The 17,071-nt window shown below is 34.0% G+C and overlaps 1 protein-coding gene and 1 long non-coding RNA gene across 8 annotated transcripts in view; both read left to right on the top strand.

Annotated features, from left to right (window-relative positions):
• LOC145720622 (uncharacterized) overlaps positions 1-17,071 on the top strand; it is a 324,122-nt gene that overhangs the window by 93,072 nt on the left and 213,979 nt on the right. The gene's annotated exons all lie outside the window — the stretch shown is intronic.
• The window catches only part of POSTN (periostin), a 34,184-nt gene that overhangs the window by 6,916 nt on the left and 10,197 nt on the right, over positions 1-17,071 (top strand). For 4 of the 7 annotated variants that reach the window (XM_006734019.3, XM_006734021.3, XM_006734020.3 and 1 more), the window contains exons 4-16: positions 1,030-1,187; positions 2,762-2,926; positions 3,818-3,964; positions 4,478-4,619; positions 6,421-6,633; positions 7,204-7,338; positions 8,455-8,603; positions 9,696-9,832; positions 10,652-10,782; positions 11,288-11,418; positions 11,524-11,626; positions 11,733-11,800; positions 12,457-12,502. In XM_006734019.3, coding sequence (XP_006734082.1) covers positions 1,030-1,187; positions 2,762-2,926; positions 3,818-3,964; positions 4,478-4,619; positions 6,421-6,633; positions 7,204-7,338; positions 8,455-8,603; positions 9,696-9,832; positions 10,652-10,782; positions 11,288-11,418; positions 11,524-11,626; positions 11,733-11,800; positions 12,457-12,502 — 1,725 coding nt within the window. Of the gene's footprint in view, positions 1-1,029; positions 1,188-2,761; positions 2,927-3,817; positions 3,965-4,477; positions 4,620-6,420; positions 6,634-7,203; positions 7,339-8,454; positions 8,604-9,695; positions 9,833-10,651; positions 10,783-11,287; positions 11,419-11,523; positions 11,627-11,732; positions 11,801-12,456; positions 12,503-15,713; positions 15,795-17,071 lie in introns of all 7 variants that reach the window. The other 3 variants (XM_006734018.3, XM_031028887.2, XM_081814843.1) reach the window with 1 other exon arrangement.

A 17,071-nucleotide genomic window follows, 5' to 3' on the forward strand; every position in this document is an offset into this window, starting at 1 on the left:
AGACTGGTGCCTGTATTCCCTGGGTGTCCCAGCAGCTGAGAGAATAAAATCAAGACAAATACTTCCCTTTTGGGGTCCCCTGAACTTTGGTTAATGTCATTGGTAACCATGTCTTATCATTAGCTCATAATGAATTTATGATCAATTAAAATTAATTACAGGTCTTCATATCAAGTCAGGCCTTTCTCTAGGATTTATTTTTTCCACTTGGGCATAAGGACATACATGGAGCTCTGTTACCTTTAACTTGTTAATTTTGACTCGTTTTCTTCATCTTTTTGGGGTCTTTTTAAATCCTGATTTTATAATTTATTAATTGTGTCACTTCATCTTTATATATTCACAAATGTAGTAACCATTTCTCCTGCGATATTATCCAAATCATATGAGTTTTCAAATAAGATAGGGTCAAAAGATAAATAAATTAGCTGCATCAACTTTCAGATTCACATTCATATATTAATATTTCTTCTGAAGTTCAGGAGAAATATTCTGGAAGCATTAGATACTTCCATCTATTTCCTTCCTGAAATTATGCTGAAAGAAGTAGATCTACATGTTTCTTTCAGAAACCCAAATCTATAAAGATTAATATCCCAGTACCAAACAATATTATGCTATTTAGGAGTTTAAGCCAACATGAAAGAAAATATCACCTTTGCCATCCTCAGTGAGAAGTGAGGAACATCTTTTTTTTTTCAGTGAATCAAAATATTTACTGATAATTATAATTGAACTATTACTGACATAGCAAGAGTCACACCTACATACACTAGATGTTAACCAGGATGATAATTTAAAATTCATTTTCCCTCAACACACAGGATATATGAAATAATAGTTTTCAATGGTATTTTATTAGTTAGCCCTCAAAAGGCAACTTTTATATAAAATTGATAATTCATAGAATTTTATTGCTAAAATTATCAGTGAAATGTATTGAGGAACTTAGTGTAAAGTTTAAAGGATTGTGAGATAGTATTCGTGAAATACTATCCTAAGTAATTCTTCATTTCTTGATTGTTTCAGTTTTGCCAATTGACCATGTTTATGGCACTCTGGGCATCGTGGGAACCACCACAACACAGCGCTATTCCGATGTCTCAAGACTGAGAGAAGAGATTGAAGGGAAGGGATCATTCACTTACTTTGCACCGAGTAATGAGGCTTGGGACAACTTGGATTCTGTAATTCATTATTTTTATTAATATCATCATTTTTATTGATGTTTCATTTTAATTGGTTTATTAACTTGGAAATTAATAGAAATTTTATATCTTTTTTGTTATACATATATGAGGATACATAAAAGAATGAGTTATTAAGTGTAAGGATGAAAGCATCTTAATACATCCATAAATGGAATAACTCCCCAGCAGGTTCATAGACTGTTTAAAAAAAGGCAAACCAAGAGTGGACTGAACTGGTGTTTATCATTATTCTAGTTTACTCCTTTCCTCTTTCCTTTTTGATTGGGAAGAAACATATTGAATTTTAGATGACATATGTAATAGAAAGGTAAGTTAAGAAGCCTAGTGGAATTTAAAATTTATTATAAGACATATTATAAAGATATAATTAATTATTTTTAATTATATGTAAATATACTTGGCTGCTCGGATATTGACATATTTATAAACGTGTATGGATATTTAAATGAAGTATTATAAGCAACGCATTTGATTTTCAGACTTTTTGTGCATAGTCTGTAATACACAAAATTTCCAATCTGTAACACTGGTATATTCCTGCTTTCTACTTGATATGAAGATGAATTGATAATTACTACTAGAGTCAAATAATATTTAGTAAAACTTAGGCAGATTTCTCTAGATATTATCTTGCTACATTAACCGTGTGGTTAATTGCTTGCATTACAGAACTCTCTCTGCTGGTTGTCCTTGACCGCATCTCTTAACCACCTTTCTAGTTCCTTTTGCTGACTCCTCTTCTTCCTTCACTTGAGAATGAGTCTTATTAAAGTCTCTTCTGGGAATTAGACTTTGCTCTTTATATACACTTCTAATGGCTTCAGCTATCACTTTAGTGCATATAACCATGAAATCTGTTTCTGAAGCTGTTCTTGGAAACTCAGGAGAATATTTCTAATGTCCATTTTAATATTTCTCCTTAGATACACCACTGCATCTTTAAACAAAAAGTTATCTAAAATATGTGCCACTTTCTTTCTCCCCACAAACAATTGCTTTTCTGTTGTCTTTTTTTCCATAATTGGCAGTACCTACCTTAAGTGTTTAGACTTGAAAATGGTGAGTCATCCTGCTTCTGCTCTAATTCTTACAAACTACTGTTAGTCATCAAGGTCTCATGTTTCATCCTCCTCTCTAATTCCCTCATTTTTGCTATGCATTATCACCAGATTAACCTTCCCAAAGCCCAGTCTAATCATTATATTCCAATGCCACAAAATCTTCAGTGTCTCCTTTTTGCCAGTTTACTCAGGCATTAAAGTCTTCCACATTATCGTCCCACATACTTTTCTAAAATTCCTTCTTAATATTATCTAAGAAACATAAAAGTATGTGCTAACCAAATGTACAACACCTGCTCTCCCAACATTCACCCCTGTGTCAGCAACTGGACTTAGAATGATCACTACTATTCCTACCCTATTTACCCTTTAAGGCCTATCCCCAAGCCTTGAATAGCTGCCTTTCCTTATTTGACCCATAGTGTGATTATAAGTATTTTAATGATGAACTGCAATAAGATAAACTTCTATCATTTCAATTTTTCCTAGGATATCCGGAGAGGCTTGGAGAGCAATGTAAATGTTGAATTATTGAATGCTTTACATAGCCATATGGTTAATAACAGAATGTTGACCAAGGACTTAAAAAATGGCATGATTATTCCTTCAATGTATAACAATTTGGGGCTTTTCATTAACCATTATCCTAATGGGGTAAGTTTCATGAATAAAAAATACATTTCTGAGCAATATCACCTTTAATATTTTCTATACCTTTTATATCATGTTCACAGAAATAGTAAAATATTAGTGAATGTAAGTACTATATTATACTTTTTCCTCACATTTAGAGCATGCAAATTTCTAATTCATTGGCTGACTTCTACTAGAGAATGATTGGGAGGAGGAAATTAAATTCACAGTTGATTGACAGTAGACTTAGATGTCCTTAAAAAAGGACATTTTAGTAGTTGATGTGTTTGAAAAATAATAACCAAAGAAAAAATAGTAAATAAGAATTTATCAAAGAATAATCAGAGAATGGTATTTCTTTATTCTTCCTCTAGCTACTATACTGATTAAGGTTCTTGTGTGTGTAGATAAGAGTCTTTGTGGGAAACTTTCAACAGGGTCATAGGGCTCTTTCAACAAATTTCCAGGGACAAAAAGGGTCAGTGATGAGGCAATAATTGGGAAATCACTGGAATAAAACTGATTATACTTGTGCAATAACTATTGCTCTCTCTCAGAACTTACTTTAGGGCTGATAGACTTTTTCATGTAATTCACTGACCTGCAGTTGAAATAGTTTATGACTATCTCTATAAAGAGAAGAGAAGAGAAAAAAAGCAATAACTCAAATGAAAAAAATGCTTTTTGTATGTTAAGTGTAACTGGATTGGGTTTTCAACTGGTCTTGTTTTCTCTTAGTTTCTTTTTTAGATAGAGCGATATATGTCTTTATCCTCAACATTTACATTTAGAATGTTGGCTTCTTCATGTTACCTTTACTGGTAGAAATGAAAAATAGATAATGGTCTTACAGTCTCAGTGGTCAATTGATGGCTCTGATTTCTGCACTTTGATTTTCCCAAACAATTATAGGTTGTCACTGTTAACTGCGCTCGAATCATCCATGGGAACCAGATTGCAACAAATGGTGTTGTACATGTCATTGACCGTGTCCTTACACAAATTGGTACCTCAATTCAAGACTTCATTGAAGCAGAAGATGACCTCTCATCTTTTAGGGTAAGCACAAGAAATAACAGCAGATTGTCTTGCACCATTGAAATTTCTTTTTCTCTGTCAGAATCTAACAATAAAAATGCTATTTTAAAAATATGGCCGAATTGTAACAAATATGTTTCTTGAAATGAAAAGAGTTTTATTTTACACTGAAGAGGACATCCCATATGACATAATAATACCTGTGTGGACATGATAGATATAGAAAGTTTAGTTACATGCCTATAGTGTATTTACTGCATTTAGTATGTGTCCATCTCAGTTACATGTACTGTTGGATATTGCTACAGTCACACAAACATGGGCAGGATTCCAATTCTTACAAACAGGTTTGAGGAAAGTTGGAAAGGACGCAGTTGGTTTTGCCAAAAAATTATATTTTAAAGATCTAACAAAAGCAAACTTCCATAATTTTCTATAGAATCAACTCCCTCATGACAACCTAGGTTAAGTGTATTGTAATTTTCTTTTGGATTTGCAATGTGCAAGCCTCTGAAAAGCACATTTGTGTTTCAGGCAGCTGCTATCACTTCTGATATACTGGAGTCCCTTGGAAGAGATGGTCACTTCACACTCTTTGCTCCCACCAATGAGGCTTTTGAGAAACTTCCACGAGGTGTCCTAGAAAGGATCATGGGAGACAAAGTGGCTTCTGAAGGTACTAAAATGTCCTCTTCTATGAGAAGCTTCCCAGAATTCCAAGAAGAAAAGAAAAATTTTTTTAATTTTTTAATTAATTTATTTATTTATTTTTTTTTAAAGATTTTTTTTTATTTATTTATTTGAGACAGAGAGAATGAGAGAGACAGAGAGCACATGAGAGGGGGGAGGGTCAGAGGGAGGAGCAGACTCCCTGCCGAGCGGGGAGCCGGATGCGGGACTCGATCCAGGGACTCCAGGATCATGACCTGAGCCGAAGGCAGTGGCTTAACCAACTGAGCCACCCAGGCGCCCGAAAAGAAAAAAATTTTTTTTTTATTAAAGATTTTATTTATTTATTTGAGAGAGAGAATGAGAGACAGAGAGCACGAGAGGGAAGAGGGTCAGACGGAGAAGCAGACCCCCCGCTGAGCGGGGAGCCCGATGCGGGACTCGATCCCAGGACTCCAGGATCATGACCTGAGCTGAAGGCAGTCGCTTAACCAACTGAGCCACCCAGGCACCTGAAAAGAAAAATTTTTAAAAAAAGATTAAGTCATGCAGTATTATCAGCTTTGATAAGCAAAGGCAAAGAAAAACTTTTGTTCTGAGGTGGACCACAAAAATCTTAAAAAAAACCAAAGTCCTTGAAAGAGTCAGCAGAATAATTGAATAATTAATAATTAATTTAAAAATAAGTATATTATAAAAATCACATTCTTTTTTACTGCTTTCAAGTAAGTAAGTAGCAGGCATTAAAAGGTTGGCCACTGTTGAAAAGAAATAATAGATCATCAAATTTTAATATCATATACATACTATGTAATGCTTCTAATTCTAAATTTATGCTAAAAGGTATAATTAAGTTGAGAAAATTGCATGGTTCTCTTGGGCTATTACTTAGTTATACACAGAATTGAGCTTCGTTCTAGTTTCCCTTTCTACTTTCAAATAGATTTTACATTGTGAGTAGTACATTTAACTTACTCAGCCTCTCCCAAAATACATTTAACCAATTTAAAATGAGAAGTTTTGATGATACAGATATAGATATAATACAGTTGAGGGATAGATACCTTCAGATATCTTCCAAGAAATCATCTTTATTTTGGCTACTCTCCAGATGTTTTCTGTAGGGAATTATTTGTCTTACCCTCCCCCTCTATTAATCTCTTTACAAATCATATGCAGTTATTCTGTTATGAGCAGCTAATGCAAGACGCTGCTTGGGTGTTTAGGAATAGGTATCTCTAATAAATACAGGAATATTCTTCTTGTTTTCACATCTGAAATTACTTTCTTATGATAGTGGGAACTTGCTCTAACGCATTTTCTAAGTACTACACAAATCATTTCATGCAACTGAACTTCTCTTCTTACTTCCTACTGAGCTAAGCTATTTCTATTGTATAGTTCTTATAGTTAATTGAAAAAGTGTTCCTAGAACATAAACAGAATTTAAAAACCTTCAGTCGGGCGCCTGGGTGGCTCAGATGGTTAAGCGTCTGCCTTCAGCTCAGGTCATGATCTCAGGGTCCTGGGATCAGGTCCTGCATCGGGCTCCCTGCTCCTTGGGAGCCTGCTTCTCCCTCTGCCTCTCTCTCTCTCTCTTTCTCTGACTCTGATGAATAAATAAATAAAATTTAAAAAAAATAAAAAATAAAAACTAAAAAAATAAAAATAAAAACCTTCAGTCAATACTTAGGTCTTATGTGTATTGTATTTCTTAGGAATACTTGGGTCCACAGTGAAACGTCTTTTAAGGGTTAAGTGTAATTTCCCTTGATCTCAAAACCTGCTGCTTTTAATTTGTCCTCCAGCTCTCATGAAGTACCACATTTTGAACACCCTCCAGTGTTCTGAAGCTATCATGGGAGGAGCAGTCTTTGAGACTCTGGAAGGAAACACCATTGAGATAGGATGTGACGGTGACAGCATAACAGTAAATGGAATCAAAATGGTGAACAAAAAAGATATTGTGACAAGTAATGGTGTCATCCATTTGATTGATCAGGTCCTAATTCCTGATTCTGGTGAGCAACAGTTTCAGATTCTTTCACCTACTACTGTTTACCAGTTATGATGCCTCAAGACTAAATCCATGAAAAATGAATGAGTAGTATAAGGAAAGGCATGTGAAGCACAAATACAGCCTCCTGAACTTAGTACCAAGTAGCCTGTGTAATGATGGGCTCTCCACGCAAGGAACTCCTGCTTTCCAGGGCTTCTAACACTTAATATTTATAAAGGGTCTCACAGTACCACAGTTTTTCTTGAAAATGAAAGGAAAGATATAACCAAATGGTCAGCTTTGGATAACTGAAAGGGCTATGGCACTCAAAACAGAGACAGGAGGTAAGCAATAGAGAATTAAAGACAATGAGAATAACAAGCCAGAAAAATATTTTCTTTCTGAAGTTCTCTGTGATTATCAACCCCCAAAAAGGAATCTGGAACTCTTACTAGGGAAGGGCAGGATGTCTTATCACATTGTCATTGCAGCAAATAGTTTATAGATAAGAGCCAAGAATTGATTTACTAATTTCAGGATGATGATAATAACAAAGATGACATTGTTGGTATGGTGATGGTTTACTTTACAGCCAAACAAGTTATTGAGCTGGCTGGAAATCAGCAAACCACTTTCACAGACCTCGTGGCCCAGTTAGGCTTGGCATCCGCCCTTCGGCCAGATGGAGAATACACTTTGCTGGCACCTGTGAATAATGCATTTTCAGGTATGTACTGGACACTGTCATTCCTACTCTCCCTCCCCCACCAATCCTCACACAGCTTTTCTCTTCACCATATTGTTTGCATTAAGGAATAACAGACGTTTTACAAGGTGTTGATTATTTATTGGGTACACATCATTAGCCCTATATTGTCTCTACTAAAATGTCCTTCATTTCAAAACATTTCATTATAATAGATATTAACCTATAGGGAGTGAAAGTTTGTAATTAAGGGTATTCAGTTATTCTATGAATCTAATCATATTTCCAGCACACATAAGGGTTATATTAATAGATCTTAAGAAAAATTAATCTGATTTATTTAACACCAACATAATATTTAAGAATAAATAGTTTCATTTTTCATCTCAAAATTTGATATAAGATGTCAAATTATAAATAAATAAAAACAAGAGACTGTTTTATTATAACTTTTATATTATGATGTAAACTATTTTATAAGTATTTTATCTAGTAGCTGCTCCTCAAGGATGGTGTTTAGATGAATGTAACCTGCCACTTTTTCCAGAAAAATGATTTCACAAAGACATATTTAAATTGTAAGGCAAAATTTAGTAATTAAAAAGTATTATTTTAAAAATATTTTTCCAAATGCTGAATTGTGATACATAAAATTATCAATAAAAATTCAAATTCCTAGAAATGCTATTATCCCTCTTTGTAATAACTATATTCAGATGTGTTGACATTAACCCACCTTTAGGACAGTGGATGTGTTTTGGTTTTCTTTTCAGAAGTAAAGATAAATTTACAAATGATTTGTCAGTAGTATTTCATATGACCAATGTATATCAAAATCTTGGCCAATATTAGAGTTTAATTTTGCCAATGACCACATAAAACTATGTTACAGAGATGGAATCCATTGTTTGAACCCCTTAGAATAATGTTACAGTCATTTGATGGAAGAGCTCACAGAGTTTCTAATTGGTGCATGGAATTCATAGCCTTGAGCATTTAGTTGACTCATATATTTTATGAGTAAAAAATCCATAATATCCATAGTATTAGGGGTTATTCATTTTCATGATTTTCTCTTATCAGGAGGAATTTTAATGCTTTCTAAATAATCCTTTTTCTTCATGAATTTATTTATAGATGATACTCTGAGCATGGATCAGCGGCTTCTTAAATTAATTCTGCAGAATCACATATTGAAAGTAAAAGTTGGCCTTAATGAGCTTTACAATGGACAAAAGCTCGAAACCATTGGAGGCAAACAGCTCAGAGTCTTCGTCTATCGTACAGTAAGTGAATCAGAAAAAGATAAAATATCCACATTGGCCTAAATGTCAAATGCAATGTCCTTGTCTGAGAATATTGTTACAACAAATGTTTCCAGAATTTTATTAATGTGGTTTTAGTAATAGTAAATATTCATAGGAAGATGAAAAGACTGTGAGGAAAGGATACAAAAAGTGGTGAGTATTAATAATTCAGATAATTTGCATTCATTTAATTATAAATAACTTTCTGTTCTAAAGAATTAATTATTTCAATTCTAGAAATCACTGAAACTCCTCTAAAATAAGCTTTTGATTTATGGAGTCCTGTAAGTTTACAAGGTAATTTTTTATAGACATATAAAGATCTCTGAACTCTATAAAATGGTTCTAACATACCTCATCTGAGGGAATATTTCTAGAAAACATTGCTTATGAAAATTACAATGCAAGTAGTGGTGCTGTTCAATTTCTGTCCAGGCAACAGATGCGTCTAGAGCTCAAAGATTTCACAGGAAGTCGAACATTACCTGATAACGATACACAGCAGCTGCTCACGATGGTTCCACAATCCCAAGACACACGTTTTACAGGATGCAGAAAATGGGCTGCATATACATATATTTGTTCAAAAACACTATAACAAAATCAATAATGTGACGTGATTGATAGAACCTTATAGTCAGGAAAATATAGTAAATATCTACGGAGATCACAAAAGGCACTGAAGTCAGGAAACTTTATGGTTAAAGAGCATCCTAAAGAGTTAAAGGGTGAAAGTTTCTTAAAGAGGGTGTGGATGAATGGTTCAAACCTGGAGAAGAATGATGAAAAGTATAGACCTGGAATTCTACGGAATTTTTGTTATTTGCAGATGAAACTACCTGCCTGACACATAGGATAGCTTAACTAGTAGTAGAAAACCTGATTGAATAAGAAGTGTGAGGTCAGGTAGTGCCCAACCTTAAAAACAGAAGTGAGATGCTATTTCCTCAGGCTGGAGAGGTCAGGACACCTCTTAGAAGAGTCAATCCATTAACTCAACTATGCATCTACTTCCACATAGGATATTTCAAGTAGGGAAATGGACAGTTGTATCTTTCCCTTCTTTGCTAGGCTGTCTGCATTGAAAATTCATGCATGGTGAGAGGAAGCAAACAAGGAAGAAATGGTGCCATTCACATATTCCGAGAGATCATCAAACCAGCAGAGAAATCCCTCCATGAAAAATTAAAACAAGATAAGCGCTTTAGGTAAGCCTATTGGTTTTATCTCCACAAAAAAACAAACAAACAAAAAACCAAAAACCACCGTGAGAGTTATTGATATAGTTTTGTCTCACAGTTAGTATTCCAAAAGACATTCAGTATTCAGTATTACTGAAAATAGAATTTAGACTAAGAAGTCCATGCAAATGTTTTCAAAACTGAAATATATTCTAACACTATTTTGCTTCCTGGTACACCATAATATGATTTGGTGAGTGAAACAATCTAATAGATTGATCTACTCCTTGCAATGTTTTTACATTTAAGTTTTTGAAAAAATGACAGTAAACTAGCAAAGACTATTTTGTGAAATATTAAATGAAAAACACACACTTCTATTTTGTTATGAAGTGTGACCTTGTCAACTTTTATAAGCTAAAAACCGAGTTTAGGAAATTTAAAAACCATATGTATATTTAAATAATTTCCCCATGATAAAACGTTTTTAACAGGTAAATTGCATTTGAAACATGAAAATGGATGAACAGGGGGGCCTGGGTGGCAGAGTCAGTTAAGTGTCCAACTCTTGGTTTTGACTCAGGTCGTGATCTCAAGGTTGTGATCTCAGGGTCGTGAGATTGAGGCCTGTGTCGGGCTCCGCGCTCAGCACAGAGTCTGCTTGGGCTTCTCTCTCTCCCTCTTCCTCTGCCCCTCCTCCACTCCTTCAAATAAATAAATAAATCTTTTTAAAAAAAGAAAATGCAGGAACAATTTCTCATGCTTTCCACCATAAATGGATTCTATTCTATTCCATACATACCTAAATCTAAGTCTAACAAATAAACATGTGTCTTTCCTGCTTAGCATCTTCCTCAGCCTACTTGAAGCTGCAGACTTGAAAGAGCTCCTGACACAACCTGGGGATTGGACTTTATTTGTTCCAACCAATGATGCCTTCAAGGGAATGACAAATGAAGAAAAGGAAATTCTGATTCGTGAGTAGAAGTGAATACCAGATATTTGCCCCTAGAGTTCAGGATCTCATTTCTTCCTCAGGCATTCCTGCCCAGAAGTCAGCCTCAAAAATATCCCCTCTTTGGTATTCATGGTTAGCCTTAGTTTCCTTTAATTCCACTTGGAATATGTGGAGGGTCACTCATTAATGTTCTTAATTAACTACTTGCTTTCGTGGTTGTTGAGCTAGATGTTCACTTATGCTATTTCTATTAAAGTCCACACAGTTAGGTGACAAAGAAAGTAGTCACAATCTCAGAAATATTTTGATTTTCTTTCCTCCCAGTAAGTTGGCTAATATTTTGATTGAACAGACTGAAGTGACTGTCTCGACAGGGCATTAATAGCAACTTGAAAGAACAATGACATGATGAGAAATTACAGTGTGGAAAAAACAAAGACAAAGAAATATTTCTATCCTTAATCTTTCTAGCATCAAAATATCAAAAAATATGACATGTTATAAATATACATTCCCCCCCCCAGGTGACAAAAATGCCCTTCAAAACATCATCCTCTATCACCTAACACCAGGAGTTTTCATTGGAAAAGGATTTGAACCTGGTGTTACTAACATTCTGAAGACCACACAAGGAAGCAAAATCTATCTGAAAGGAGTAAGTTCTCTAGAATGAATTTATGGTAGCATTCATCCATTGTTCAATTATCTTAATGTTAATTTTTCATTACATTCTCATTGACATTACCCACTGTTTTGATAGGTAAATGATACACTTCTGGTGAACGAAGTGAAATCAAAAGAATCTGACATCATGACAACAAACGGTGTCATTCATGTTGTAGATAAACTCCTCTACCCAGCAGGTTGGTAATTATTGAACTCATTAATGAATTGAATCTTTTTCAAAAGAAACCTAGATTTTTATTTCACACTTTCTTACTAATATTTATTTAATCTTCCTCTTCATAGACACACCTGTTGGAAATGATCAGCTGCTGGAAATACTTAATAAACTGATCAAATACATCCAAATTAAGGTACAGAATATTATTGGATTTGTTTATAATGTGCTGAATAGGTATTGCAATTTTAACACAAAAGACTAGAAATGTATAAATTAATAGGTAGGTATACACTGGACTTGGATTGCTTTTTGTTGATTACGTATCACTGGCCCACCTGGAATAAATGACATAATTTCTTTATGGTTTTATTCAACAAATACCTATTAAAAGCTACTTGGGTCCAGGCAGTGTATTAAGTGTAATGGAAAATACAAGTTGAATCAGAGATGGCCCTTTATTTAAAAACTTACAGTCCAGTTGGAAAGAAAAGACATGATGATAAAAAGGCTATAATCTTTCTATTATTAAATACCTTTGCGACAGAATATAAGTTAAGTATTTACTTGTAAAAAGTTGTCACTAATCACAGTGGTTAAGGGCAAAAAAGTGTTTTGCTCCTTTGTCCTTGTAGAGTCTAAGTATCAGAAAACATATGAAATACTATTTAAAAACCTATTTAACTTTAGATTAACTATTTTATAATTTTTAAGACTCTGAGGATCAAATCCAATAATTTTTATGCCATCTGGCCCAGTAACAGGAGATTGCAAAATGAATTAAAGTGGTGCCATAATTTTATTAATAAAACTACTAATTTCACATTACTAAATACAAATATTTATTTTCAGTTTGTTCGTGGTAGCACCTTCAAAGAAATCCCCATGACTGTTTACAGTAAGTACATAATGAATACTTGTCACATACCAGTGGCAAGATGTAAAAATAAGAAAACACAATAATTTTCTTTGTACTTGGAAGCAGAAATTATTGATAATCTGGTATTTAGAATTCCAAGGCAAATTTCATCCCACTTGAAGCAGGCTTAAGGTCTGGATGAGACCTCTCAGCCAGGGCTATACCCTTCAGCTCCTATGAACTGAACTGAACTTCCCCATTCATCAAATAAACAGGAATGATAAGATATGAGAATAGCAGTAAAATATAATAGCTAGCATGGAAAAGAGGCAGGGAAAAAAAAGACATACAAACATATGAAGAGGAGAGACAGCTAAAAGGCACTCCAGAGTTATCTGAAAATTCAGCTGTGTAGACACAGAAATAACACTGCTGAAGGATTTGTAGCTCATTCCACCCTCAAGCCATCAGCTCAGGACAGGGTGGCTGTGGTGTGCCAAAGAATCCTAATGTTTATGAATTGGCAGTTCAAAAACTCTCCCCATCCAAAACTGGATGAAGGAACAAAGAATTTGCCAGGCGATAAGCCTAAAATTTCTAGATGCCAAGGTTCTTTTACCCCTGACTGTACCAGATTATCAATATTAAATCTCTACTACTTAGTAACGGGAAAGGGTATTCCAGTCTCATAAATGTAACTTGTAGTATTCCTTTTTCAATGTGGTTTTTTCTTCATTTGTCTTTTTTCTTTCTTTCTTCATAGCTTTCAAAGCAGAAATTCTTTTCATTTTGTTTTGACTCTACATTTAAACACTCAAAATGTACCAGTAGCAAAAGCATTACTTCAATTCCCACTCTTACCCTTGCTAGAAAATAATTCTGTTTTATACTCTGAGCATTCTGTTATTGAATTAAACAAATCTTCCTTAGGATTTACACTAGATATGGAAAAAGAATGAAGATAATGTGAGGAGCAAAACAAAATGTCTTCTGCTCTTACTGATTTCAATTATGTAATAATAACATACGCAAATCCAGTATCAGGCCAGCTCAGCACTATTTTAAAGATTTAGTTGGAATAGCTATGATTCAACATGGCATAAATTCCAGTATGGAAGTATACACTCTTGTATATATTCTTAAATAAATTAAAGAATCATTATGGGCTCTATTCATCAGAAATGTTATGTCATCTTTCTCCCTAAAGTTGTATATCTGCACTACATTTCTTTCCCTTTCCTACTTTACCCATGATAGGTCCACTACTTTCTATCAATGCCAATGCAATATTTTGCTTAAATGAGCCAAAATCTTATAGTTCCTTTATTTTCCTCTAATAAAATTGGATCTGCATTCACAGAAAAGAAGTTACATTTTATGAAATTATGCAAGTCTAGTAAACCTTGTCTATCTACTCAAAGCTCTTGAAACAGCTCTGAGATTTACATTCCAATGCCAGATGTTTCTTTAACTCCTGCCCAGATGGGCATGCTGCTATTTAGAAGTGTACTTCAAATAGAGGTAGAGAGTAATTAAAACTAAGATGCCATTTTTATGTTCCTTGATTGACTTGTCTCTAAAACTTCTTTAATTTCCTTGCTACATATTATTCTTGTCCCCAGAATATCATACATTTTAATTGTACGGGGGAAAAATGCTCTGTAGTATACGTTGCCAAAGATATAACATTTGAGGCACAGCAGAATAAAATCAGTATTTAATCCTCAGTCCGGGACCTGTCAAAACTGTTTAATTCTTCAGGCAAGCAAGATTGAAAGAAAACTTCCAACCAACTAAACATCCTACACTTCAAGTTCCTTAATAAGAAGTAAAAATTTAAGCTAAAAGTAATTACCCCAATTTGATAGTAGCAGCAGAGACCTCTGTGGATTTGGCCTTCATGGAAAGGTTCCTCTGTGGCAAGACCACTTGTGGGATCAGTAATTGGATGCCTACATTTGATATATTTTAGAGCTTCATAATTTAAGATTTCAAAATAAAAAGTTTGATATGACTGAAACATAGTCACAATTAAGATCTATAACCCATATGAATTTTAAAAAGTTGATATTTCAGAAGCCTGAGGTGAGAATGTGACAGAAACCCAAATTGTGCTAACATCTCACCTCTAATGTGTCGACACAACCTGTTGTGATTGCACAGTTAGCTTTAGCACAGCCCCACTATCTAATGGAGCTATCTTTTAAGGCTTCTAATTAGAAATGACAAAAAGCCAGTAGCCCTTGTTGTAGGCTCCAGAGGCACATTTCCAGTTAGTCTCTACAACCAAAAGCCAAACAGTTTGTTATTTTAAAGAAATTTTGCATATTATTGTTTTAGTTGGGTGAATGACACACATTTAAAACACATAGTTTTAAATTTTAAAGAAATGATCATGATAGGGGGACGACTGGGTGGCTCAGTCGGTTAAGCGTCTGCCTTCGGCTCGCCTTCGGGTTGGGTCATAATCCCAGGGTCCTGGGATCAAGGCCTTGTTAGGCTCCCTGCTCAGCGGGGAGTCCGCTTCTTATTCTCCTCCTGCCCCTCCCCTGCTCGTGCTCTCTCTCTCTCTCTCTCTCTCTCTCTCACTCTCACTCACTCTCTCTCTCAAATAAATAAAATCTTAAAAAAAATGATCATGATATTAAAGCTGAAAATTAAAGACATTTTAGCCAATAACTTAAATACTGATCATATCATGTTTGTTGCATAGAGCTCATAGTTGGCTGGCTGAAATTTATTTTTACTTTTAATTATTCTGAACTATTTTTCATATTTTCCTTTCTATATCACTGTTATCAGATGCATGAAAAAATATTTTGTCTTTGTCTTTCAATTTTTTCTTTTGAGAAAGAATCCAACAATGCAATTTAAGATATTATGAATTGCATGAAATTAATCATGTTTGTCTTCTGTTGCTATGCAGCCAATATTTTCAAGAAGTACAAAAGAAGGTAAAGAGCTTTAGTGGTGCAGTTCAAAATTACAGATTTCTAGATAGCATTCCTCACTTAGTGTGTATATATTTCACTGGAACAAACCCAAGTCACTGGACTTCAGAGTACACCATCTGGACCCGAGAAGATAAATAGATAATGTGCCATGAATATTTCCTGTATCTGACTGCCTGAACATATTACCACAACTTATACCTCAGTACCTAACAAAAATTAAAAAAAAAAAAGAGGACAACTTTGTTCAGGTTGTTTTTATGTAAATGTTATTTATATTCCACTTTCTATACTTTCAGCAACTAAAATTATAACCAAAGTTGTGGAACCAAAAATTAAAGTGATTGAAGGCAGTCTTCAGCCTATTATCAAAACTGAAGGTAAAAATCATGGTTCCTTTTATTGTGAAAAAAAATCCAAATAATAGACTGATTTCTATGAATGTATCTACATTCTTTTTGAAACTAACATGCTAAATATTTCTGTATCAATGGCATGCTCCTGTAATTGTAGAATGCGGAATGCAAATTATTTAGCAGAGTAGATGGTGCATTCCTAATACTTTCAGTACATTTGCTTGTACTTGATTTCATTTGAACCTAATTGGCCATTGCATTAGCACTAGTACCCAGATAAAAAAATAAGTAAACAAACAAACAAACAAATCCTGAGCTTTTTTTTTTTTATTGCAGTTGACTCCTTCAGAGTATTTTTTTGTAGGTTTATCTCCAATCTCCCCACATGATGTCTTGTTTACTCTTCCAAAAAGTACAGGCATTTTTCATTCAACAACCTAAGAGAGCATTGAAGCTATACATTGATGAAAGCTTTTAAAATTACAACCACGTGTGGTATATTTTTAAATTAGACCACCAGAAACAGAAGAGGGAGTAAGTAGCTGGTGCAGTGAGTCAAACCTTAGAATTCTTAATTGCAGTCCTGAACTTCTACCTTTACTGACTATGTTAGCCAACTCCATCCAACATCTTTGATGCCACCTTCATTTCATTTATTTTAATTATTACCAAGGGTCAGATCTTAAGAATGATTTGTTTTTATGTCTAAGCATCTTAATGGGGTGACTTGCCACAGAGAAAACACTTAAGTTTTCTTCTTTATTCTGTAAGAAGGATAGAAACGGTCTTCCAAAAAAGGAAAAAAATCATATTTTCAGTTGAATCTCAAAAAAACTCTTATTTTAATTTTTTTTATTTTTATATTTCTTCTCATTCTCTGAAGTGAGATGGCAATTTCTTGAATATTTTTATCTATTCCTTTAAAGGCAAGCCATGATTTATATCTAGATATTGGAAACTTGTATGCAAAAGTTTATTTCCTAGCTAATTAGTTATTCATATTTTTATTTCTTCTTGAGACCTAAAATTGATGTAGTCTTTGAAATCTGTGCTTATTAAAAAAAAATACTCTACCTATGGTCATTGGATTGCTTTTGTATTTGGATGAGAATTTGGTGTCCTAAGAAATTAAATCATAGAAATGTTTTGTTGACAAAATGCTTTTTGATCATTTTAATAAAAAATGATCAGTAATACACTTGATTTTAACATTCCTGTACTGTTTTTAAAATTAGATCCCCTAAAATTTTGTATAATCACTTGTACACAGCTTCTATAATCAAAATCATTCACATGTGCTA

The sequence above is a fragment of the Leptonychotes weddellii genome, chromosome 3, assembly GCF_054177405.1.
Source record: "Leptonychotes weddellii isolate Sample4059 chromosome 3, ASM5417740v2, whole genome shotgun sequence".
NCBI lineage: Eukaryota > Metazoa > Chordata > Mammalia > Carnivora > Phocidae > Leptonychotes > Leptonychotes weddellii.